General features: G+C 39.8%; 2 protein-coding genes across 2 annotated transcripts; both read right to left on the reverse strand.

The window, feature by feature from the left end:
* Positions 1-3: 3 nt before the first annotated feature.
* Positions 4-8,778, reverse strand: LOC125245283 (histone-lysine N-methyltransferase set-1-like). Its single transcript, XM_048155820.1, has 8 exons — positions 7,377-8,778; positions 6,915-7,058; positions 5,804-5,966; positions 5,526-5,718; positions 3,396-3,473; positions 2,542-2,619; positions 1,092-1,145; positions 4-422 (listed from the first exon to the last, which is right to left on the reverse strand). The coding sequence occupies exons 2-8, from the start codon at positions 7,021-7,023 to the stop codon at positions 330-332; spliced, it is 768 nt and encodes a 255-aa protein (XP_048011777.1). The 5' UTR covers positions 7,024-7,058; positions 7,377-8,778; the 3' UTR covers positions 4-329.
* A 128-nt stretch (positions 8,779-8,906) lies between these two features.
* On the reverse strand, positions 8,907-15,136 carry LOC125245255 (tripartite motif-containing protein 16-like). Its single transcript, XM_048155795.1, has 6 exons — positions 14,184-15,136; positions 11,803-11,898; positions 11,484-11,717; positions 10,752-10,911; positions 10,551-10,598; positions 8,907-9,433 (listed from the first exon to the last, which is right to left on the reverse strand). The coding sequence occupies exons 1-6, from the start codon at positions 14,754-14,756 to the stop codon at positions 8,907-8,909; spliced, it is 1,638 nt and encodes a 545-aa protein (XP_048011752.1). The 5' UTR covers positions 14,757-15,136.
* Between the last annotated feature and the right edge of the window lie 8,997 nt (positions 15,137-24,133).

Genomic DNA, 24,133 nt, shown 5'->3' on the forward strand with positions numbered 1-24,133 from the left:
CTGTGGGGAAGATGATTGTCTATGATTTTTAGATCTCTACTAGAATAACTTGTGTCAGAGGAGTTGCCACTTGAATCTGGAACATAGCTGGCATCATCATAGTCCGAAGCATCCGAAGATTCATCAGTCATGTCATTAGAAATCTAAAGGAAAATGGAGAGAAAAGCATCTCATTCCATCAATAAGTTAAACATTTAATAATAGCTAGAATATTGTTATCCTAGTACCATCACATTGTGCATAACACAACATTTAAACATATTAATAAAAACCATAAAATTAAAAGTAATATTTGAGCTTCTTAATATGTTTTGTGTTTTACTATTTCATTATTGTTGACTATGGGTATTTATTACATGGTCATCTGAGCTTGTTGAGTTTCCATCATGAAATCCACCATCATCAACTGAGGGAGGTCCAACCTTTGAAATGATTAATAATGTTCATCAAACAGAAATGTTCACCCCAAGTTATATCCATTTAATGCTGATTGTTCCAAATTCACACCACACCGCTCCCATTCAGACTGCAGCCGAGATAGCATATGTATTCCCCCAATGCCAGTTTTATGCGTACCTAGGAACCTGTTGTCAATAATTTGCATCATATCTATTCTACATGTTATATACAAATTAATACTCTCCACTTAATTTAGCATTAGATTGAAAGCAAAAACAAATCTTTTTAAATATAATTGTAAATACATTTAGATGTCAATGTTTCTCAGATTAACCATCTGAGAAACATTTCTTTAAAGTCTTTGGAGTAAGAAATTAAGCTATTCTTAAAAGGCTAGGCTAATTTATGTTATAGAAATAATGTTCTTGTAACATTAAAATACTAAAAGATAAATACTTTTCTTATAATTACAAGATGGTTTGATTTAGGCTTGGATCAGCCTTCTCATAACGATCCTCACAACAATCATGATGACGCTTCAGATTTTGCAGACGCTGTTTTACTCTAAGCTGTTCAAATCAAACATCATGTGTACAAACCCGTAGTCTCACCTGGAATCATACACTATTTCCTAACAGTAAATATTCACATAAGTTAAAGAAGAAAAATAACTTTGAATGTAGCTATCTCACCTGCTCTGCAGTAAGTACATGATGGAAGGATGCAATTCCAGTGGAGTGATTGGCCTTAAATGAAAAGATGAATAAATATGTATTTTAGTACTATAACTGAAAATAACAAAATAATACATAATACTAATTAAGAAAATCATTTTGGTTCACAGGTGAACAATTTTATGCTCAACCTAACCCTGAGGATAATTTACTTACATTTTACAAACATAGTGACATTGAGATGAAATCGCAACATACTGAAGTTTTAAAGGTGCCCTAGAATCAAAAATTGAATTTACCTCGGCATAGTTAACATGAGATAACTATGAGTTCAGTACATGAGTTCAGTACATGAGTTCAGTACATGAGTTCAGTACATGAGTTCAGTACATGAGTTCAGTACATGGAAATGACATACATTGAGTTTCAAACTCCATTGCTTCCTCCTCCTTATGTAAATCTCATTTGTTTAAAAGACCTCCGAAGAACAGGCGAATCTCAACATAACACCGACTGTTACGTAACAGTCTGGATCATTAATATGTACGCCCCCAATATTTGCATATGCCAGCCCATGTTCAAGGCATTAGACAAGCCAGTATTAACGTCTGGATCTGTGCACAGCTGAATCATCAGACTAGGTAAGCAAGCAAGGACAACAGCGAAAAATGGCAGATGGAGCAATAATAACTGACATGATCCATGATATCATGATATTTTTAGTGATATTTGTGAATTGTCTTTCTAAATGTTTCGTTAGCATGTTGCGAATGTACTGTTAAATGTGGTTAAAGTTACCATCATTTATTACTGTATTCACGGAGACAAGAGCCGTCGCTATTTTCATTTTTAAACACTTGCAGTCTGTATAATTCATAAACACAACTTCATTCTTTATAAATCTCTCCAACAGTGTGTAATGTTAGCTTTAGCCACGGAGCACTATCAAACTCATTCAGAATCAAATGTAAACATCCAAATAAATACTGTACTCACATGATCCGATGTATGCATGCAGTATGCATGACGAACACTTTGTAAAGATCCATTTTGAGGGTTATATTAGCTGTGTGAACTTTGTTTATGCAATGTATATAGAGTCGAGAGCTTGTGGGCGGAGAGCGCGAGGATTTAAAGGGGCCGCAGCCTGAATCGGGGCATAATGATGCCCCAAAATAGGCATTTAAAAAATTAATTAAAAAAAAAATTTTGAGCTGAAACTCCACAGACACATTCAGGGGACACCTTAGACTTATATTACATCTTGTGAAAAAACGTTCTAGGGCACCTTTAAACAAAAATAAATTTTTTACAATACGTACAGTTTTTACAATACGTACAGTTTTTACAATACGAGTTTTACATTAAATGTTTGTTGTAGCAAGGTAAAAAGGGGTGTAATTTACATGAGAACCAAAAGAATTATGTAACTTTTAAAGAAAGAAATCCAGAGTAAATGTGTAGTAACCTGTTGGAAGGATGAACTGGATCTCTCGCTCACTTCTGGGTCTCCTGAAGGTTGAGACTGGATCATGTCACTTGGTGTCTGCAATGAAGTATAACAACAATTAGCAGTCAGAAATATTCAGAACAATAACAAACTAATGATCCTACCTATTTCAATTCAAAGAAATCCCACCCCCATTCTATCATAATCACCTGTGGACTAAGACTCACTGCTGAAGTCAAGGGCTGCATCAACTGTGCATTTAAGGAACACAAATTGTAGTAAAAATAGCTAATGTGAGGACCAGGGCTTTTCATTCAAGACTCTATGGAAATATTTAAAACTTACAATGTCCTCATATTGTGGGTAACAGATATTGTACAAACACACACACACTACACGTGTCACATCATACAATATCAGGACATCGTCTGAAACACAGTTCAGTCTTTCACAGCCTAAAGCAAAATGAGGACATGACGACTAAACACACAAAGAGTCAGTGTTTCTGTCTTCTAAGTTATACTGTTGTAGTAAAAGAAAGCTAAAATCTCCACAGTAATGGACAGGGATCTACTTCCCTAGAAGTTAAACCATGTAAACTGATAAGCAGAAGCTTGCATGGCCAATACATGTGTTTGAAGTAGATAAAAACATTGAATTGTGTGAAAATGAAGGTAACTTTTAATGTTTTGAGGTGTAGCTTGATCTTTTAAATGCTAGGGGTAATTTCCTTTCATGACAGTATGCAGAAACTAGTGATGGTAATATTGATTGTTGAACATTTTACATTTGTCTGCCTGAAGAAGGTGGAAATGCATTTTATTGATGCATAAGATTTGTGTGAGAGTAATCCAGAGTAAATGTGTAGTAACCTGTTGGAAGGATGAACTGGATCTCTCGCTCACTTCTGGGTCTCCTGAAGGTTGAGACTGGATCATGTCACTTGGTGTCTGCAATGAAGTATAACAACAATTATCAGTCAGAAATATATTGTACAATAAGTTTTAATTAAAAAAAGTATCAATGCATAAAAGAGCCAGAAAGAGACCCTTTTCTACCTTCACTTATTTTAATCAAACAGATAGTATTTAACTTTTTTTTTAAAAAGAATCTTCTTTCCTTCGTTGCATGTAAGCACACCTCATGGTAGGCCTGCACAATTCTGGGAAAAATATGAATCACGATTTTTTAGCTTAGAATTGATATCAGGATTCTCTACAACGATTTTTTTTTCTCATGAAATGTAATGTTTATTGCACACATGAACCATAACAAAACAAAACAAATTGGAAGTACCAAAAATATTTGTTTTGGCACCTATAGAACATTGCACATCACCACAAGCCTGTAAACATAGAGGCTTCAATGAATAGAACTACCGCGCTCGCTCGACGAGTGAAACGCGAGACTAATGCTGCGTTCACATGAAACGCGAATAGAGCGTCAAATTCGCGTCTACCGCGTCTAGTTTGCCGCTTGAACATTTTGAATGCATTCGCGCGTCTAGAGCGAAACAGACGCGCGAATGAGGCGAATTCGCGTCTTCCGCGCCGCGCTAAACGCCTCATTCACGCCGCGAGACCTCCAGACGCGCGTAAACGCGTCTTTACATTGACTTAACATTGAAATCATTCGCGCCAGACGCTCTATTCGCGTTTGGTGTGAACACAGCATGAAAGGCGCTTTGTCGTTGGCTGAGGGTGAAGCCCTGTGAGAGCGGTCCTTTCAAAATAAAGGCTGATTTTTTTTTTTTTTTTTTTTTTTTTAAATCGAAGTCATTTAAAAATTAAATCGTGAACAGGGTGAATCGAGATCGCGATTTTATAACGATTTATCGTGCAGGCCTACCTCATGGTGCATAATTAACTGAACATAGTGTATACAATTTCATCAGTAAAGTAATTCCACAAGAAGATATTGAAGGAGAGCATACATTCCTGAAGGGAAATTAATTATCTAATTATATTTTAACTAGAGATGCACTGATACCGTTTTTTAAGGACCGAGTACGAGTACCGATACTTTTTTCTAGTACCCACCGATACATTTATTAATTTCTCACTTTCTTTTTTTTCTTTTTTTGATGTTGCAGTTTTCCAAGTACAACACAGTGAGTGAACTAATGAATGTAGGACAGCTTCTTTATTATTAAATGAAAAAATATTTGTGCTTGTCACAAACTTAAAGAACAAAAATTTCAGTGTCCAAAAACCTTTAAAGGGCATAATTACCAATATATATATAATTGTTGTTATATAAAAGGAAATTTACAAACAATACAACAAACACTAAAGAGATAAAAATTAAATAAACTTGTTTTTCAGATACAGTAGGTTTATTTACCATGTATACATGCATTTAACATATTTTGTTGCTTTACTAACATTAATTACAGATATAGTACCTTTAAGACCGAATCCATGGATACTGACCGTCTATGATACTGAGTGACACATATCCTGTTTTCACCCAAATGTTTACGTCCACTTAAGTCATAACCGACTGTATTTACGTGAGATACTCCACACTATGGGTTGGAGTATGTGCATGACCATTCAGGTGAGAGGAGAACCGATCATGCGCTGTCTGAGAGAACTGGGATCGCGCGCAAGAAAGAGAGAGCGAGCACGTGAGAGAGAGCACGCTTGTGGTCTGTGTAATTCAGCGCAATTCCACCTATCCAGCCCTCACTAATAGAATAACAAAAGCATGTAGTTCGCAATGTGTGTGTTGTCGTCATTAATTTTGAAGTATTTCCACACCCCTGAGGCTGACATTGTTTCTGCTGTTGCCGCCGGTGTCTCTGTGCACGGACAATTTTGTCACATACGTCACGTGAGGTATCTGTCTTTGGTATCGTGGTATTTTTATGAGTATGAGTACAAGTACATGAGCTCTGTTAAAATTAGGGATGCACCGATGCCGATACTAGTATAGGTATCGGTGCATCCCTAATTTTAACAGATCCTATACCGTATGATCTATCAAGAGGTCTTACTTACCAGATTACGCCATGGCCACTGAGAATCTCCATAATCGTAGGTTATTTCAGTCTCTGCTTGGATGTTTTCAATTGCGAATAGACAAAGATGAGGTTTACCCTGGACTGTCAACCTTTTCATTTTACAATTTGGTGACGTGTGGCAATCATTCACCAGTCTTCCCAGAGAGCCATCTTCGCGGGACGCATCTATGCTAAAGTAGGAGAAAGCAAAAGGTTTTTCCACAAAACAACACAAGGCTTTAATGAATAACTGATCTTGTATAGGCCATGACTTACCACCATCTGACATTGTTCCATTCAAAATCAAACAAGAAAGCATTTTGTTTTTCTGTGTACTTCTTCTGCCTCTTGTCCTGTTCATATTGTGATATTAACTCCCCACGGTACTCAACGACAAATGATCCCTTTTCAATTGGTGTGCAGGTAAATACACCACGTCCTGAGGAAAAATTAATAAAAGTTATGCAACCAAAATTAGTTGAGAATCGCTATTAACGAGATATTGACAAATTACAAAATAAACAAACATCAGACTTAACAAAATAAATAATATATGAGTGTTAGTGTTGCACAGTGGCAGATTAAGTCGGCTAATGCTGTAGGTAACAAACAGCTTCAACAGAAGCTGAAAAGGGGTTAAAGTGGGTATTTCAGGGGTTAAAGTTAAAAAAAAAAAAATCCTGAGCCCTGCTCTGCTTTAGATTGGCTTGTAACATTAGTTAGAGCTGCATTCCTCTCGATTGGTAGGTGAAATCAATTGACTCGAAAATATTAAACCACATGCAAGTTCCCATGCAAGTTCCCAAATATATACATTTTTCCTCACGACGCTCACCGGAGATCCGGCATGGTGCTGGAATATTTTAAGCCCTGCAAATTTTTATCTGCTCGTCAGGCCTTTTCCTTTTAAAAATGTTTGTCCATATCTATTTTCTTTTATCATTTTTTTTCACTTTATCTTCACTTCAATTTGCTGATGCCCCCTGGCAGCCCCCACTTTGAAAATCACTGGCTTAAGACACCCAACATCAATGCTAAAGACTGGTGGAGAGCATGCCAAGATGCATGAAAGACAATTATTATACATTTATCATCATTATTATTATTATTATTATTAAATATTGATTTCTGAACTATTAAGTTAACAGATTATTATTGTGTTTATAAATTAATATTAACTTGTTTTCTTTGCATTATTTGAGGTATTTTGACCAGTAGTCATTTTCTGCAAATAAATAGTCTATAAAACAATATTTTTATTTAGAATTTGATTGAAATGTTATTAGTAGTATATGAAATGATTCAATCTTCCGTATTTTAAGGGACAGGTGGCAACCCTAGGTTAAAATAAAAATAAATATTTAAGTTTCAACCACATATGACATACCTTTAAAATCACTGATCCACTTGACCTTAAAACAAGGTTTTTCACATCCAGATAAAATAAACTTAATAGCCTCAGCCTCAGGGCTAATTCTTTTTCTCCTTTTTGACATGCTCTTCGACCATGTGCTCCTCAATTAGCAAAGATCTACATAGATATTAAAGACAAAAAGTCAGCAAGACAAGTACCAAAAAAGACCCATACTTGAATAAAATAGGATGTATGCATGGTATTACTCTGCCTATAGAAATAAATGAAATTTCAACTTAACGTTACTCATTTTCTCACCAATGCATGTCATTAACTTTAGCTAATTAGGCAAATTGATTGATGCTAACACTGTGCAACGACAGCTACAACAGTGTAATACAAAGCACAGATTTCTGTTAAAGAGCGGTCAAATTTAACATATACTCAAAGAATAACTGTCGTTGTGGTTGAAAATGAAGAAAAGTAATTACTTACCACTTACCAGGCCATGTCTGAGGAGATCTGCAGCAACACGACGTCGTGAGACTTTCGATGGCTCTGGGAATGTGGGAAAAGCCGGCACATCATGCAGGCCGCACTTCACTTGGTCCAAACAGACAACCGGACGACGGGAAGAAATGTGCCACTTACTGCTGTTATTTGGCCATTTAGACTCCCAATTATATATTAAACATTTTTGATAGTTCGGATTATGACATAATCAAGGTTTTCAACTCAAAGACCAGGAGAGACTCCACCTTATGTGGTAAATCCGGACCGTGTTTTTATGCTGGTCCACCGTGGCGTGATTATGCTGTTTCTGAAAGGAAGTTCTTTATATTAACTAATTACATTTATTTTAATTAATATGCATGTTCAGTTTGGAGTTTTGCAGTGTTAGATCTGTTTTTATAGTAGCTATTTCTTATTTTATCTGTGGGTGGAGTTATTCATCTGACAGGGTGGGTGGTATCTGCGATATTCTGACATGATAAAACAAGTCATATTTAAATTCACTACCAGTCTGCAAGTTCTTTTTATTTATAATATTTTTTAAATACATGTGTGATTATGTAAGCTTTTAAAAAGAAGAGTCCAGATATTCCCAGGCCCACATATTAATGATGTTGTCCTTTTTGTTTAATAAGCTAACATTATCTTATCCAGCTGATCAATTTCAATTAATTGAGGAACTGATTCTCTACAAAGAAAACAGGATACTTAATAAACAGTAGTAAATTGATGTTATTATTTTACTCTGATTACGTGGAATGTGTGAATTACAGTAGGCTAATTCTAAACTAGCTTAAAAAGTTGGTGTGTATGAAAACGTTTTTTTTATTTTTTATTACTGAAACCAATGACTCAAATCATACAACAATCATCACAACTGCATACAACAAAAACGCTTCACATGATAGAGATCTTTCAACAAATTAACAAGTCAAAAATAAAGAAATTATAAATATTTTGGTTATGAAAACGTACGTATATATGAGGACCGTTGAGTGCGTCATCAATGTGTGTTAAAAGTGTGTAAAAGTTCCAGATCTGACCACTAGTTGGCGTATCCGCAAGTGAGCAAAAAACATAAACGCACTTACACACTTCATGTCATGAAATTGTGATTTTTCAGGACATTGGAGGTTTTTTGTTTAGAGGCATTCTGGGAACATTTACAACTGTTTAGTGAGCGTGGAAAAATGAGGACCTCCAAAATGTCCTCATTTTTCCGAGTGTCCTCATATTGTAGGTGTGTTATCATAAAAATGTCCTCATTTGTCATGAAAACAAGAGCACACACACACACACACACACACACACACACACACACACTGATCTCACTGTCTATATGAGGATTCATTACACACATTTATTCTTCATGTTATTTCACTGACAGAAGTTCAGCTGTAGTATTAATGTAATGAAGAGAAAATAAGAGACTCTATAACATCTCACTGTTACTGATTCATCATGAGCTCAAAGCATTATGGGTAGAATCTCTCTACAGTCTATTCTGATTCATCAAAACAGTTTCACTGATGATCCATACCAAACATAAAACCCAGGATAGAGCGGTTGAGTGAATGTGGTCTGGACTGTGTGGATGAGGCTCATTGTGTCTCCAGAGACGCTGTAGAAGGACAGAGTTCCTGCACTGTGATCCACATACACTCCTATTCTCCTGCTGATGGACTTTACTGGGAGTTTAGTCTCTATGTTACTGTGTATGAATGAGTAACTGGAGGAAGAGCAGATCAAACTCCAGGACTGATCATTATATCCAAACAAACACTCACCACCCGATCCCTTCCTACTGATGCTCTTATATGACACTGATATACGCACATAATCTCCACTCCACTCAATCTCCCAGTAACAGCGTCCACACACACTCTCTCTACACAACACCTGAGGATTATATCCATCAAATCTGTCTGGATGATCAGGATACAGCTGGACTGTGTTAGTGGCAGTAATCACTCTGTTCCTCTCAGACAGACGGAGGCGTTTATTCACTGTGTTCAGATCCAGATTGAGCTGATGGGAATCTGATGGAGAGAAAACACATCAGAATCAGGAATTATCAATCTGTCTGATATCCTGTGCAAATCATCATTAAAAAAAAAATGGTTCTTTAAAACCATAGTGATATTTCACAATATTACTGTTTTTACTGTATTTTGGATCAAATAGCAGAAGAGACTTATTTTAAAAAACATTAACAATTTTTTTATCTGTCATGATATATATAATATACATATTTTTTCTTTATAATATTTAATTTTGTGTGATTACTATTATTATTCACCTATATATCATGAATTTTATATTATATATGAATGTCACTGAATGCCACATAACAGATTTGACTGGATAGTTTAAATATTATCATTAGTTTCCCAAGGATAAAAAAGCCAAGTGAATAAAATTATATTTATGAATGTTAAATAAATGTTTTAGAAATTTGGCACTGAAACCTTAATCACGTAGATTATCACAAACTGCAGCCAATCAGCAAACAGGAAGCATTCATAAAAAAATTCCAATAGAAAACAAGAAAAAACACATTGAAAAACATATTGTTATATTGTGTCTGAATTCTAAATGCAGAAGTTGTTTTCACTGGAAGTTCAGTATCTGCGCTACAGAAAGCTGACAGAAACACTGAAGTAAACAGTCATGGCGATGGAAATAATATTCTGGGTCTGTTCTTTATATGTGGATTACTTCATTAACTGGATTTCATTGGTGACTTTTAGAAAGTATAATGAATTAAAACACATGATAAACAACCAATTTCAGAATCTGCAAATATTATAATGCCTTTTTAACTTTGATTATAATTATTTATGAAAAGATTATATACATTATAAATACATTTATAATGCATTATATATATAAGGGCTTTAAGTGTTACCAAAATTTATTTTACAAGTAATTACAAGTTTCATCTTGTAAGTATTTGGCATTTATGTGCTTAAACGCCTCAACACCTTTTGAAGATATTGATTTCAGCGACTGCTGATGTTTTCTGAACGCCTCGTTAAGAAACACTAATTCACATGAAAACTCATGAAACTCTTCTGTCATGTTTTCTTTCTCCTTCTACAGGAAGAACATGAACACACTCAGTGAGTTTTTCTGCTTGTTTTCTCAGTGACTTACATTGTAGGAAGTCGTTCCTGGTTCTGGGAACAATGTTGGTGAAAGTGACTGTGGAAATCAACAGACATGAAGAGTGTGATTATCATGTCAAGAGAAAATGATCCCTGCATCCGTTCCTAAGACATTTCTAATATGATCTTCGACATGATATGCGATGATGGAGGATCATTTCTGAGAGCAGATGAATCTCCAGGACTTTACCTCTGTCAGAGATCTTCTTCAGCTCCTCTTTGCAGAAATCCTCCAGTTTGTCTCTCAGCTGACGGACAGATTCTCTCACAACATCAAAAGAGGAGAGAGAACTGAAGGGATCGTCCTTTACGTCTGTAGATTCAGGAGGAGCTGAGAGAGACTGGAAACTCTACAGAAAACAGAAATCAAAGCTCATCACCTCCACACTTCATCCAATAACCTGCACTACTGTCAGATTTGAGCAGCTCTTGTTGATCTTTAGTAACTCTCCTCAATCCAGCACTTTCACAGCATCAGATTCATTCTTATGTTCATTATATCATGTTAGAGCTGTAAGTGTTTGACACTTACACTATATGTGAACAGGAAAACACTTGATCAAACATCTGCCACGATCCCAAAGTCAGGTTTTGTTGTTTAAATACGCTAAAGCAGCCTTACTTCCTGTTTGAGGACTAAATATTTAAAATATTATTGAAGTTTTGAGCTGTTGTCGTCTGGAAGTTCAATATATCTTTCAGATAAAAATATTTTCTAAGAGATTTCCAGAGCTGAACTGCAGTTGTAAGTGTGTCTCTTTCAAAAGAAGAAGATCAGATGAGAGTCTGACTGATGATTATATAATAACCGAACACACAGATCAACACTTCAGTCAACGGCTCATTCTGCTCTCATGAAATGTTTCTCTGTGAGTCTCTTGCTCAAGTCCACTATGATCCTGTTCTTCTAGATCTCTGTTACCTGCAGGAAATGGATGTGATCCTGTGTGTGTGAAAGCTGCTCCAGCTCAGCGTCTCTCCTCCTCAGATCATTGATCTCCTGCTCCAGTCGCTCCAGTCGTCCTTCAGCTCGACTCACTGCAGTCTTTTCCTGATCTCTGATCCGCTGTGTGGCCTCAGAGCGGCTTCTCTCAATGGAGCGGATGAGCTCAGTGAAGATCCTCTCACTGTCCTCCACTGCTGTCTGTGCAGAGCGCTGTTAGGACACACATCACAATCACACAGTGGCTTCAGTGAGTCTGACTGAGACTTCTCAAACTTCTCTTCTTCTCCAGACTCACCTTATGAGACTCCACAGCCTCTCTCAGCTGCTGAAGATCTTTCTCTCTCTGCTGGATCCTCTGCTGGAACAACCTCTGCGTCTCCTTCAGCTGGTGCTAAAGGACAAACCAATAACAGGAGAAACGTCACATAAATCATCAAGTAAACAGATATGAATCCAGTATCAGTGAAGTGCTGAGATTGAAGGTTAAAGATCTTAAGATTATAAGATTATAGGTTCATTCATAAATGTCAGCATTATTTCATCAATGTCTAGTTTTATAGGGATAGTTCACCCAGAAATGTAAATTCTTTCATTGTTTTCTCATCCTCATGTCTTTCCAAACTTGTATGATTTTCTCTTGCAGAACATAAAAGATGTTCTGAATAATAGCCATGTCCAAACATCCACACTTGCGGTCTTGGCCACTTGAGAGCTCGTGCACGCGACAGGAAGTGCGCAAGACTGTCCAGTGTCTTAAAAATGCCCAAGTGTAGTGTGCTTCTGAGCGGTATTCGAGGCTAGCGTATCCCATCACGCATTATGTTCGGGAACTCACATGCCCCGAAATCGCGAGATGTCAAGGAAAACATTCGACTGTAAGTTAATTATACATATAATAAGTAGTAAAACATAAAGTATCGCGCATTGTATTGATGCAAAGATGAGTGGGCTAAATGTATTTTGTACAACATTTACAACTTTTATCACTTAAAGAAGCACCACAATTTTAAAATAGTGCCTTATGTTAGTTGCATAGCAACAATGAACAGACATTTAGAAGTGTATTTTAAAATGCAAAGTACTAAAGAAAATGTCACATGACTAAACATGCAAAACATATTTGACTTTTCCTATCACTTAAGAAGATTTATGTTTTGTCTCAATTTGCATATTATGGTCCAAAATAATATTCAAAATCAGAATTACTGTGTCCCAAATCATAGTATGATTATTCCAGAGATACCCGGATGATCTACTATTACTGTTTAGAGTCTGAATAGTGAAGATTGGCGCACACTCGAATGGATAATATTGACCACAACCCACTGTGTGATGGATGTTGATTTGATTATAACTAAAAAAACTTGAATAAAAAGTGTTAAAAAACTACAAACATGGTGGATGGACGAGTCTGTTGGTTAAGTAGAAAGGTTTAGATAAATATGTTTGAGTGAATAACAATCAGTATATAACCTAAAAAAAAGATCTTTATTCTTTGTTATCCACGTTATTTTTCAGCATTGTGAACTTTTGTAATGATGGATTTAAAAGTTAATGACAAACATATCATTATGCAAACACATGAGGAGAGTCAACTCAGAAAAGATCCACAGCTGGCAGATCAACCTGCTACTACATTTATCCATGAAACGGTAGGAAATTAAATTTAATTGAATGTGGAGAACGTTAACTGTGACAAGATGATTCACAGGACAGTTTAAACTGTGACAGGATGTGTGTAATTTAGGGCTGGGCGATATATCGCATGAGATTGTCACGCGCATTTCGTCAGTAAAGCCGGTTCCCTGATTACCGCTAAATCGCCATCACCTGCTTTCAAATGGAGCGGCATTTAATAGACAGAGCCGTAGATCACTGAAAAGCCACGCAATATCGCGTTCATATCGCAGATGAATCGCCTTCGATAATGAACGCGATATTGCGTAGCTTATCGGTGAACTACGGCTCTGTTTATTAAATGCCGCTCCATTTGAAAGCAGGTGATGGCGATTTAGCGGTAATCAGGGAACCGGCATTACTGACGAAATGCGCGTGACAATCGCATGCGATATATCACCCAGTCCTAGTGTAATTAAGTGATAGAGATGTCCGACTGAATATACTGGAGATTATTTCTGCATGGGCGAGAAGGTTTTTCTTTAAACCCTCCCAAACAACTTGAAAGGGTTAAAATACCTTCTTTTGTGTTTCTCAGAAAAAAGAAAGTCACTCAAGTTTGGAATAACATGAGTAAATGATGAATGTGAACTTCTGGTTTAAAGGGGTCCTATTAAGAAGCCAAATCATTCAATCCTGTCAATCATCATTACGAGCAAATATAATCAGCAGTCACTGTGCCGTCGCAGTGACAATTCTTCCAGCATTCCTCCACCTCCCCATCGCTGGTTATGGTAAAGTGTGTTACAACATTCCTGACACACAAGCTAAGCAGTAGATCAATCACAATATACTGGGACCATCTGACCAATCAGAGCAGACTGTGATTTTAAGCAGACTTAGATTTTCGGAAGGTGGGTTTAAAGAAACTGAAACTAAAACAGTGTTCAGACAGAGAGTGTAAACAGACATTAAATGATTTAAATGTATTCTAGTAGACACCATAAACAAAATGATGAACCTGTAAATGAGCATAATGGGACCTCTTAAAGTTCATACCTGTTTCTCTGTCCTCTGTGCTGCAGCTGATACAGTGTTGTGGTTTTTATGTTCATCTATTATACACAGCACACATATACACTTCTGATCAGTGCGGCAGAAAAGCTCAAGGATCTTGTCGTGTTTCGGGCAGATCATCTCCTGCAGTCGTCCAGTGGCTTCAGTCAGATTGTGTCTCTTTCCTTTAAAGAAGGTCTCATGTTGTTCAAGGTGATTCTGACAGTAAGAGTTCAGACACACCAGACAGGACTTGAAGGCTTTGTGTTTTCTTCCAGTACAGACGTCACACTGCACATCTCCAGCTCCAGCGTAACAGTCAGCAGGAAGTTTAATCTTCTTCAGTTTCTCCACCATTTCAGCCAGAATGGTGTTTTTAGCTAAAGCAGGTCTTGGACTGAAGGTCTGTCTGCACTGAGGGCAGCTGTAGACTCTCATCTGATCCTCCTGATCCCAGCAGCCTGTAATACAGATCTTACAGTAACTGTGTCCACAGGGAATGGCCACTGGATCCTTCAGGAGATCCAGACACACTGAACACATGAACTCATCCTGAGAAATTCTGGCTTCTGCCATTTTACTGCATGAATACAGAGACACAAACACACAACTGCTCAACTACACTTCAGTTTCTGTTTCCCTGAAGTCATGTGATTCCTGTTTCCTGGTTCTGTGTTTGAGTGACGGGTGTAAAACAGGTGTGTCTGTAAAGCAGCTTCCTCATTCCTGGTCAAGGAGAGCCTCATTGCTGCTAAGTTTCTAGTTTTCATGGGTGTTTCCACACACATTGTGTTTAATCAGTCTCAGAAACACTATAAGTTAGAGAGAAGCAAGACAGAATTATTGTTCCTTAAAGTCACAATGAAATCAAATTTGCCAAATCTTTTTTTTATTATTGAATATTGCAGTATTTATTATAAATGATTTATTCATGCACATCATTTTGTTAAATTCATGTGTGCTTGTAATCTTGAATCAAAATAACATCTCTTCTCTTATCTGATGATGTGTTTACTGGCGTGAAGGCGGGGCAACCTGTCACTCACATGAGATCCACCAATAGCAAACCACAACCATCCAATCAATTCCCCATGGACAAAATCAAGCCCAATCCTACATTTGTTCTTGTTCCAGAAGCTGTTTCACTCAGATATGTCACAACAGCGAACCAATTACTATCATAAGTTATATTTCATGCTGACATTAATACCTCATGAATGTTTTCACTCTGAGTATCATTAAATATTTAGTCTTTTAAATGATAATTAGGGATTATTTTTACTGTGAGTCATGTTTTCATACATTTAATCAAAGTTTGGAGTCTTGGATTATCAGAAAAGATTAGATGTGGGAACAGTGAGAGTGAGAACGTCTCGGGTTACGAGTGTAACCCCTGTTCCCTGAGTAAGGGAACGAGACGCTACGTCGAATGACGTGATGGGAACCCTCTGTATTTTGTGTTCGTGAAGCACCTCTGTATCCAACCAATGAGAAAGACGTGACGTCAGAGGCGTGTGACGTCACGGATCAGGAAGCTATAAAGCATACCCAGAACAAAGCATGCTAGCTTCTGTAATATGTCTGAAGCAAGCATTCCAGGTATGTAGGAGGTACGGCAACGTGACGTAGCATCTCGTTCCCTTACTCAGGGAACAGGGGTTACACTCGTAACCCGAGACGTTCCCTTTCGTGGGACCTATCGACGCTACATCGAATGACGTGATGGGAACGCTATCCCAACTACGCCGTGTCTCCAAGTGCCTGGCTGTTATCTTGTAGAACTCTGGCACCCGGAGTAACATTTAGGTTGAGATTATAAAATCTAATGAAGGTGTGCTGGGATGACCATTCAGCCGCACCGCATATGTCGTCCAGAGAGACTCCTGACAAGAGAGCTTTAGATGCAGCCATACCTCTCGTGGAATGAGCGCGCACAATTAAGGGACATGGGCGTCCCGCTGTTTCATATGCGAGTGAGATGACCTCAACCACCCACTTACTCATCCTCTGCTTGGATGCTGGGCCCCCTCTCTTAGGGGACCCATAACACACAAATAACTGATCTGTTTTCCTCCACAGGGCAGCTCTGTGGACATACGCATCCAGTGCCCTCACAGGGCAAAGCAGATTCTTCTTTTCCTGATCTGAATTTGTGAATGGAGGCGGGCAGAATGCCTCAAGTATAATGGGACCTGGGACCCTCGATGGCACCTTTGGAACATAGCCCGGTCTAGTGTGTAGAAAGGCCTTAATCATACCAGGTGAAAATTCTAAGCATGATGGAGCGACTGACAGCGCTTGTAGATCGCCGATCCTTTTTAGGGAAGAAACGGCCAATAGAAAGATGGTTTTTAGTGTCAGGAATTTATCCGACACTTCTTCTATTGGCTCAAAGGGAGCCTCAGCTAACCCTTGGAGCACAATAGTTAGATCCCAGGTCGGGGTTTTTGTGCGCACCGCAGGTCTCAACCTGAGTGCGCCACGGAGGAAGCGTATAACTAGGGGGTCTCGGCCCACCGAGGAACCCCCTACAGGATTATGATAAGCCAAAATGGCTGCAATATAAACCTTCAGTGTTGAAGGGGTCAAACCTTCTGAAAACTTTTCTTGAAGGAACTGTAGCACATAGCTGATAGGAGACTGGACAGGGTCCAAATTACGTTGTCCACACCATGTAGTGAACAATTTCCATTTATATGAGTACAGCTTCCTCGTGGAGGGAGCTCTGGAGTGAAGGATGGTCTCCACAACCTCGGTTGGGAGACCAGATTCTATGAGCCTTGCCCCCTCAGAGGGCAGGCCCACAGTTTCCACATTTCTGGACGGGGATGGAGAATCGTGCCGCCCGCTTGAGACAAGAGATCCTGTCTGAGAGGAAGCTCCAAAGGAGAGCCGTGAAGTAGTGACATTATGTCTGAAAACCATATTCTGGTCGGCCAGTAAGGGGCCACCAATATTAGGTCGACCTTCTCCTGGTGAACCTTCTCCAGAACTCCCGGGAGCAGTGAGACTGGGGGAAATGCGTACAGACGCAGCCTCGGCCACGTCTGTAGCATAGCATCCAGCCCTAGAGGTGCTGGGTGCTGTAGGGAATACCACAGAGGGCACTGAGCTGACTCCTCTGTGGCAAGTAGATCGACTTGAGCTCGACCGAAAGTTTTCCATATTAACTCCACCACCTCGGTGTGGAGTTTCCATTCCCCCGGTCTCGTGCTCTGCCTCGACAGAGCGTCCACCCCCACATTCAACCACCCGGGGATGTAAGCTGCTTTCAGCGAAAGGAGCTTTCCCTGGGACCAGAGGAGGATGTGACTGGCCAACTTGGATAATGGGTGAGACCGCAAACCCAGGGGGTTTGATGGTTGATGTACGAGACCACCGCAGTGTTGTCCGTACGGACCAACACATGGTGATCTCTCAGGTCTGGGAGGAAGTGTTTCAGTGCAAGAAACACCGCCATCATCTCCAGCCGATTTATGTGCCAGGAGAGCTGATGGTCCTCCCAAAGACCCTGAGCTGAGCGACCACTCATGATCGCCCCCCCAGCCTGTGAGAGAAGCATCTGTCGTAAGCATTACACGACGACGAGAAGTCCCCAGCACGGGTCCCTGGGACAGGAACCAAGGCTTATTCCACATGACCAGAGCACGAAGGCATCGCCGTGTGACTTTGATCATGCGAAAAGGATTTCCCCTCGGAGAAAACCCCTTGGTCCTGAGCCACCACTGTAAGGGTCTCATGTGCAGGAGGCCAAAAGTAATAACGTTGGACGCAGCTGCCATCAGACCCAACAGTCTCTGAAACTGTTTTACAGTGAGTGACTGGCCTAATTTCACCCCATTCACGGCCCCGAGAATGGAACTCACACGAGCAGGGGACAACTGCGCCTGCATCGTGGTGGAATCCCAGATTACTCCTAGATAGTTTGCAACCTGAGTCGGGACCAGCACACTCTTTTTGGCATTGAGCCTCAGCCCAAGCCTTTCCATGTGCGACAGAACAACATCTCGATGTTGAACTGCCAATTGTTCTGTTTGAGCTAGTATCAACCAATCGTCGATATAGTTCAGCACACGGATGCCCTGGAGTCTCAGCGGAGCCAGAGCTGCATCCACTCACTTCGTGAACGTGCAGGGTGAGAGAGATAGGCCGAAAGGAAGAACCCTGTATTGGTAAGCTTTGCCCCCGAAAGCAAACCTGAGGAACTTCCTGTGAGAAGGATGGATGGATACATGAAAGTATGCGTCTTTCAGATCTATCGCCACAAACCAGTCCTCGGACCTGATCTGAGGGATGATCTGTCTGAGTGTAAGCATTTTGAACTTCAACTTCTTTACAGATCGATTTAGCACACGTAAATCTATGATCGGACGCAACCCTCCATCCTTCTTCGGAACAATAAAGTAGCGGCTGTAAAAGCCCGACATTTTGCTGGGAGGGGGAACCCTTTCTATAACCCCTTTTTACAAAAGCGTCGTAACCTCTTGTTCCATCACCAGAGACTGCTCTGGGGTAACCACTGTGGGAAGCACCCCATTGAACTTGGGCGGTCGAGAACTGAACTGAATTCTGTAACCCTGTTCTATCATGAGCAGCACCCACTTCGAAATGTTCGGGAGACTTTTCCATTCTTCCAAATATTCTACTAAGGGAACCAGTCTCTCGAGACTGGTCTCTGGTGTTTTTTGAGCACTTGGCTCGTCTATCTGACGCGGCGCACCGGCAAACAAATGAATCACGTGCTGACCGACCCTCCTCAGAGGATCGGCGGAGACCGCTGTGTCCTGATGCACACTGGGTGGCAGGGTTGACAGGACGGTCCCCTGAGGGCACCGGGGAGGACCCGATATCCGAATCCCCCCGGATGGGGCTGCCCTCGACAGTGCGTCGCCGAACAGGCCAACAGGAGACAGCGGCGCGTCCATGAGCATGTTCTTATCCCTCTCTTTGATGTCAGAGAGGTTGAGCCAGAGATGCCTCTCCGTGGCCACCAGGGCTGCCATAGAGCGGCCGATGGATTTGGCTGTCTCCTTGGTGGCCCGGAGAGCTAGATCTGTCGCCTTTCTTAGCTCGTGAATCGCTTCAAAGGACGCTTCCCCACTCTCATCAATCTCCCCCAGCAGATCGGCTTGATATGCCTGTAAAATTGACATAGTATGAAGGCATGCAGCCGCCTGACCTGCCGCTGAATAAGCCTTGCCCACCAAGGCTTTAGGGGCTTGGTGGGCAACGTCGGGGTCTTGAGGGACGATGCAGACTCGGGCGAGAGATGGCTCGCAAGCGTCTCTTCGATCCGAGGCATCGCCCCATAGCCGTGATGTTTTAAGCCAACAATATTACTATATAGCGATGTCTGTGGGCTATACAGTCGATACTGGACTGGTCTCTTCCACGACCTCGACACCTCGGTGTGGAGGTTGGGAAAGAACGGCAGACCCCAACGCTGGGGTAGTGACCGCGGGAAGAAACCTCTCGTCTAACTTGCTTTTTGGTTTACTATCAGCTTTCTCCGCGGGCCAGTCAATATTTAGTTTTTCTACTGCCCTGGTCACTACCTCCAAAAGCTCCTCATATGCAGGGGATGAGGCTGGCGGTTCCTCATGGACGCTCTCCACATCAACCTCCTCGGAGGAAGATATGTTGAGCATCGGTGTCTCCCTTCGGGGGGAAGAAACCGCTACGCATGCTTCCGCCACCAAAGGAGAGACACTGGGTCTAGCAGGTAAGGGAAGCGATAGGGCAGCGCCCGTCTCTTCCCCCTCTGCTAGATCCATTTGTGAACCCCACGAGACCAGACCCACAGGGAACACTCACCTCTGCGCCCTCCTCAAAGAGCGCCCGGCGAGATCGCAGCACTCTGAGGGTGAGCCGTTCGCAATGTACACAGACAGCTCCTTCAAGAGCCGCCTGTGCATGCTCAACCCCCAGGCATTTCACGCACATCTCGTGTGTCTCCAGCCACAATGAAACGTGGGCAAGGAGGAGCACACTTTTTAAACTGCTGCTTTTCCGCCATTTTTATATATATGTGTCTTATTTTATGCTTGGGAACTCTTGTCCTCGGACGAAGAGACCACAGTGTGTATGGATAGACAATACAACAATAAATAAGACAAACAAGATACAGATAGCGCTTGCTGAAGACAACAGAAACTAGCGTGCTTTGTTCTGGGTATGCTTTATAGCTTCCTGATCCGTGACGTCACCCGCCTCTGACGTCACGTCTTTCTCATTGGTAGGATACAGAGGTGCTTCACGAACACAAAATACAGAGGGTTCCCATCACGTCATTCGGCGTAGCGTCGATAGTTCCCACGAAAGGGAACAGGATGGAGAGGGCAAACAGTTTGCAGTTTAGCTCAGTATTGCCATCTAATCAGCAAATATTGTGTTAAAAAACCATAGCACTTCATCCTTTCATAACATGAGGTTTTGACCAAATGTAGCCTATTCAATCTTGATTTTGGTGAAATATTGCAACAATTTGTGTGTGTGTGTTTGTGTGAAAAAAATAGTTTTGGACATACATGGTAATAACAAATAAAAAATAATAAAAAAAAAAACAGTTAAAGTAATTACATACTGTATGAGCATATAAAGCAAATACACTTCAAAAGCAGAAAGAAATATATGCAATATCTTTTCAGTTTCTAAGCTACTTTATTGATAAATGGGAGAAAATGTTCAATCTGGTTAATTGGAATACTAACATAAGGCCAAGTCAATATTACTGGAATGTAAAATCCAGTGCAGAAAGAAAAAAATAGTGAATAAAAGTAAACAAAGGGAAAACATCAATAAAGGGGAACAAAAATGCATAGCCTTCAAGTAGTGTGTAGTCAATAATGGATGTCCTGTATAAAATGTAATGCATAAAGCATGAGTGTATCAAGTAAGGGTATGGAGACAGACACAAGCTTAGTGGCAAGTAAAGTGAACATGAAAGTGGGTGGGGTGGAATGAACAGCATAAGGTCAGGTTTAGGCTTAAGAGGTAGAAGAAAGTATTCTGATGCCGACAATTCTTTTGTTGATATATAGCACAAGCAGTTTAATGGGTAACACATCAATGAAATTGGCATTAGGTCTCCAGAGAAGAACTGTGCAGGAACTGTATAGATCTCATCGTCACTTGCTCAGTGCAGGTATCCTCAGATTTTGTCACTCCATGAATTTGAATGTCTTGTTCATATTTATATGTAGAGGGGTAGACTATGCATGAAAGTAGTGCATAGTTTGAGTAGTATGTGAGTAGATGATAGATACAGCTGGATGGATAGATAGAGACTATTATAAAATATTTATGTAATGAGAAGTGTAATGAGTACCTTAACAGTTGTTTATTGAAAATGGAATGAAAATGTCCTTTTCCCTGTGGCAGTTTGTCGCAATAAAAATGGGTGATTTCTAGGTCATCTCCAATGTGAAGATCACAGAGAGCTTCATCCCTCCACAGGGAGACATCAAGTAGGCTGGGACCACACCGCAGCTTGAGATTCAGAATGGGAATATGGGAGCGAGTCATCTTCACCTTCTGCAGCTGTGAAAGCGGGTAAAAAAATGTTACAGGTAAGCAAAATAAAATAGGGGGCTTCAGGTATGTTCTAACCTAAAAATGCAGTCAACCAAATACAGAAAAAGTTTGGCTCATATTGTCTGTTGTACAATCTTGACTACTGCTCTACCGTCAGTGTTGGGGGTAACGCATTACAAGTAACTTGAGTTACATAATCAGATAACTTTTTTGAAACACATTACCTTTTCAGTTAACAGCAAAAAATCTGTTACTTCTTCAGATAAGTTACTTTTTCACATTTATTGACTGACAGCTCTCCTCATGTTGAGAGAAATAAAGTGCAGAGGTGTTGTGTGCCCTGTGTAAACATGATTATTGTACTTCTAGAAAAATATGAACTTGCATTTACTTGCATGAAAACATTCAGTATTCATCAAAATAAATAAAAAGAGTGAAATGCAATCTCAGAATTGTATGCAAACCTGTAGTAATTACCATTGAAATCGTGTTTTTCCACTTTTTTTGTGCATGTGAAGGATGCTGTTTACAAAATGGATGTTATTTACAAAAATGGAAGAAATAAAAAAAAAGCCACAGCAATAGGTCCAGAATAATTTTTGATAAGTACAATATAAAAGGTACGTACTTTTCCCCACCTGCCCCAGATGGCTATATTGATGGCTTGAATATATCTTGACTTCTTCGCCAGCTTTCTCTGCAGCAGCTGTTACACTTAATGGAGCTGTTCTAACTTTTTTTGCTGGCCCCACTAGCAAATGTGGTTGGCCATTCTTTGTAGGTAGCTCCCTAATCGAATTCAGGAGTTAGACCATTCTTTATGTGTAGATCGGCCTTGTCATTATCAGTGAGCACACAGATTGAAGATGTTATGTATGATGTAGGAAACGTGGACGAACCAGACAAATGAATCATTCAGATGATTCTTTCAAAGCATAATTCCAGAAACCCAAACTCAGAGAATCTCATTTTTGGCTCCAGTCCATCTACAGAAAAATCCTTGCTAATTACTTTTATGACCCCCATGCTTCCTGACAGAAGGAGAGGTGACAACCCAAATGGTCACCAGAAGATAAAGAGTCTTTGATCTCCAGATCAAAAGAGACAATGCAGGCCTCTTTTGTTTCTCTGAGTGACCTAACTTTACAGAAAACCCACGAAGACTGTTTCTACAACTAAAACTGCATCAAAATTGTTCCAAACAATTTGAAATGGACTTATCAAACAACTTTTAACTGCATACATTTTATATCATGTCCACACATACTACTTGTAACCAGTTATGCTTTAGAACACTCACAATTCATGTAAATGTGATAACTTTTGAATGACTGATTGAAAGTATGCCTTATTTGGAATGAATTTAAATCTCTAATGTATGTCTAAATCATGGCTTGAATGAAATCTGTGTAAAATGTATCATATTCCATTTAATAGAAATCATGTCTAAATGGTACTCTCTGCCGAAGCCGGCAATACTGGAGGTAACACTTATGTATGATTGGGGCAGAGAAAAGCCACCTTTTGAAACAGGACGATATCTGATTGGCCAAAACTCCTCTCAGAGGTGGGACAAACACCTTCGTTTAAATAGTCATATCACAAGACAAAGAACTAGTGAACTTAAGAACAAAGAGTAACCATGGAGTAACAAGAAGAACAGACAAGCAGCTCATTCAAGCCATCCAACTTTCACTCACTTTTTTTTTCCGTGAGAGTCTTGTGTGCAGCAAAGTTCAACCAACGACTTTTGCCTCTTCAACTTTAACTCCAGCCACGACAAAGAGACTTCCTTTAATTTTGCCAGAACGCTCAAATGGGATTGGTTTTTACCTAACCACCATCTGGACCTGAAAAGACAAATCATCGACTTGGAAAACCCTTCTCTCCACGCCGACGGGGAGATTCAGATTTAAAGTCGACTCAAGCAAGTACCTCCAGATTCTAAAGCTAAAGTTCGTTCAGGTCAGGTCTTTTGAAGTGCATATTTTGCTAGGAATCCTGTTCATCATATCACTCTCTCTCTTAAAACTCTTTCTCTCATTTCCTTTCTTTCTGCAACACATATGAATGTTTGTGTGTTTGTGTTAAATAAATAAAGTCCCTTGTAGATTTTAAAAGAAAGTGTCTTGTATTATGTGCTTGTAAAATTTAATGTCTTAAACTGTCTTTAATTTAATGTCTTAAACTGTCATCTTAAAGTTACTGCATTCTAATCGGTGTTGTCGCGATAGTGGATATTCATATCCGCTACAGAGCTTATTACGGTTTGAGTAGATGAACGCTGGACGGTTCAGCTGCTCGGTCGTAAACTAAATGACTCTTTATAATTTCCTATAAATTAATTATTTCATTTGAGCTAATTTTGCTCCTTTTCCTTACATGAAGCTCAATTTTAGAACCTCGGCACACATGTGTTT

Source organism: Megalobrama amblycephala, linkage group LG14 (genome assembly GCF_018812025.1).
Source record: "Megalobrama amblycephala isolate DHTTF-2021 linkage group LG14, ASM1881202v1, whole genome shotgun sequence".
NCBI classification, from domain to species: Eukaryota; Metazoa; Chordata; class Actinopteri; order Cypriniformes; family Xenocyprididae; genus Megalobrama; species Megalobrama amblycephala.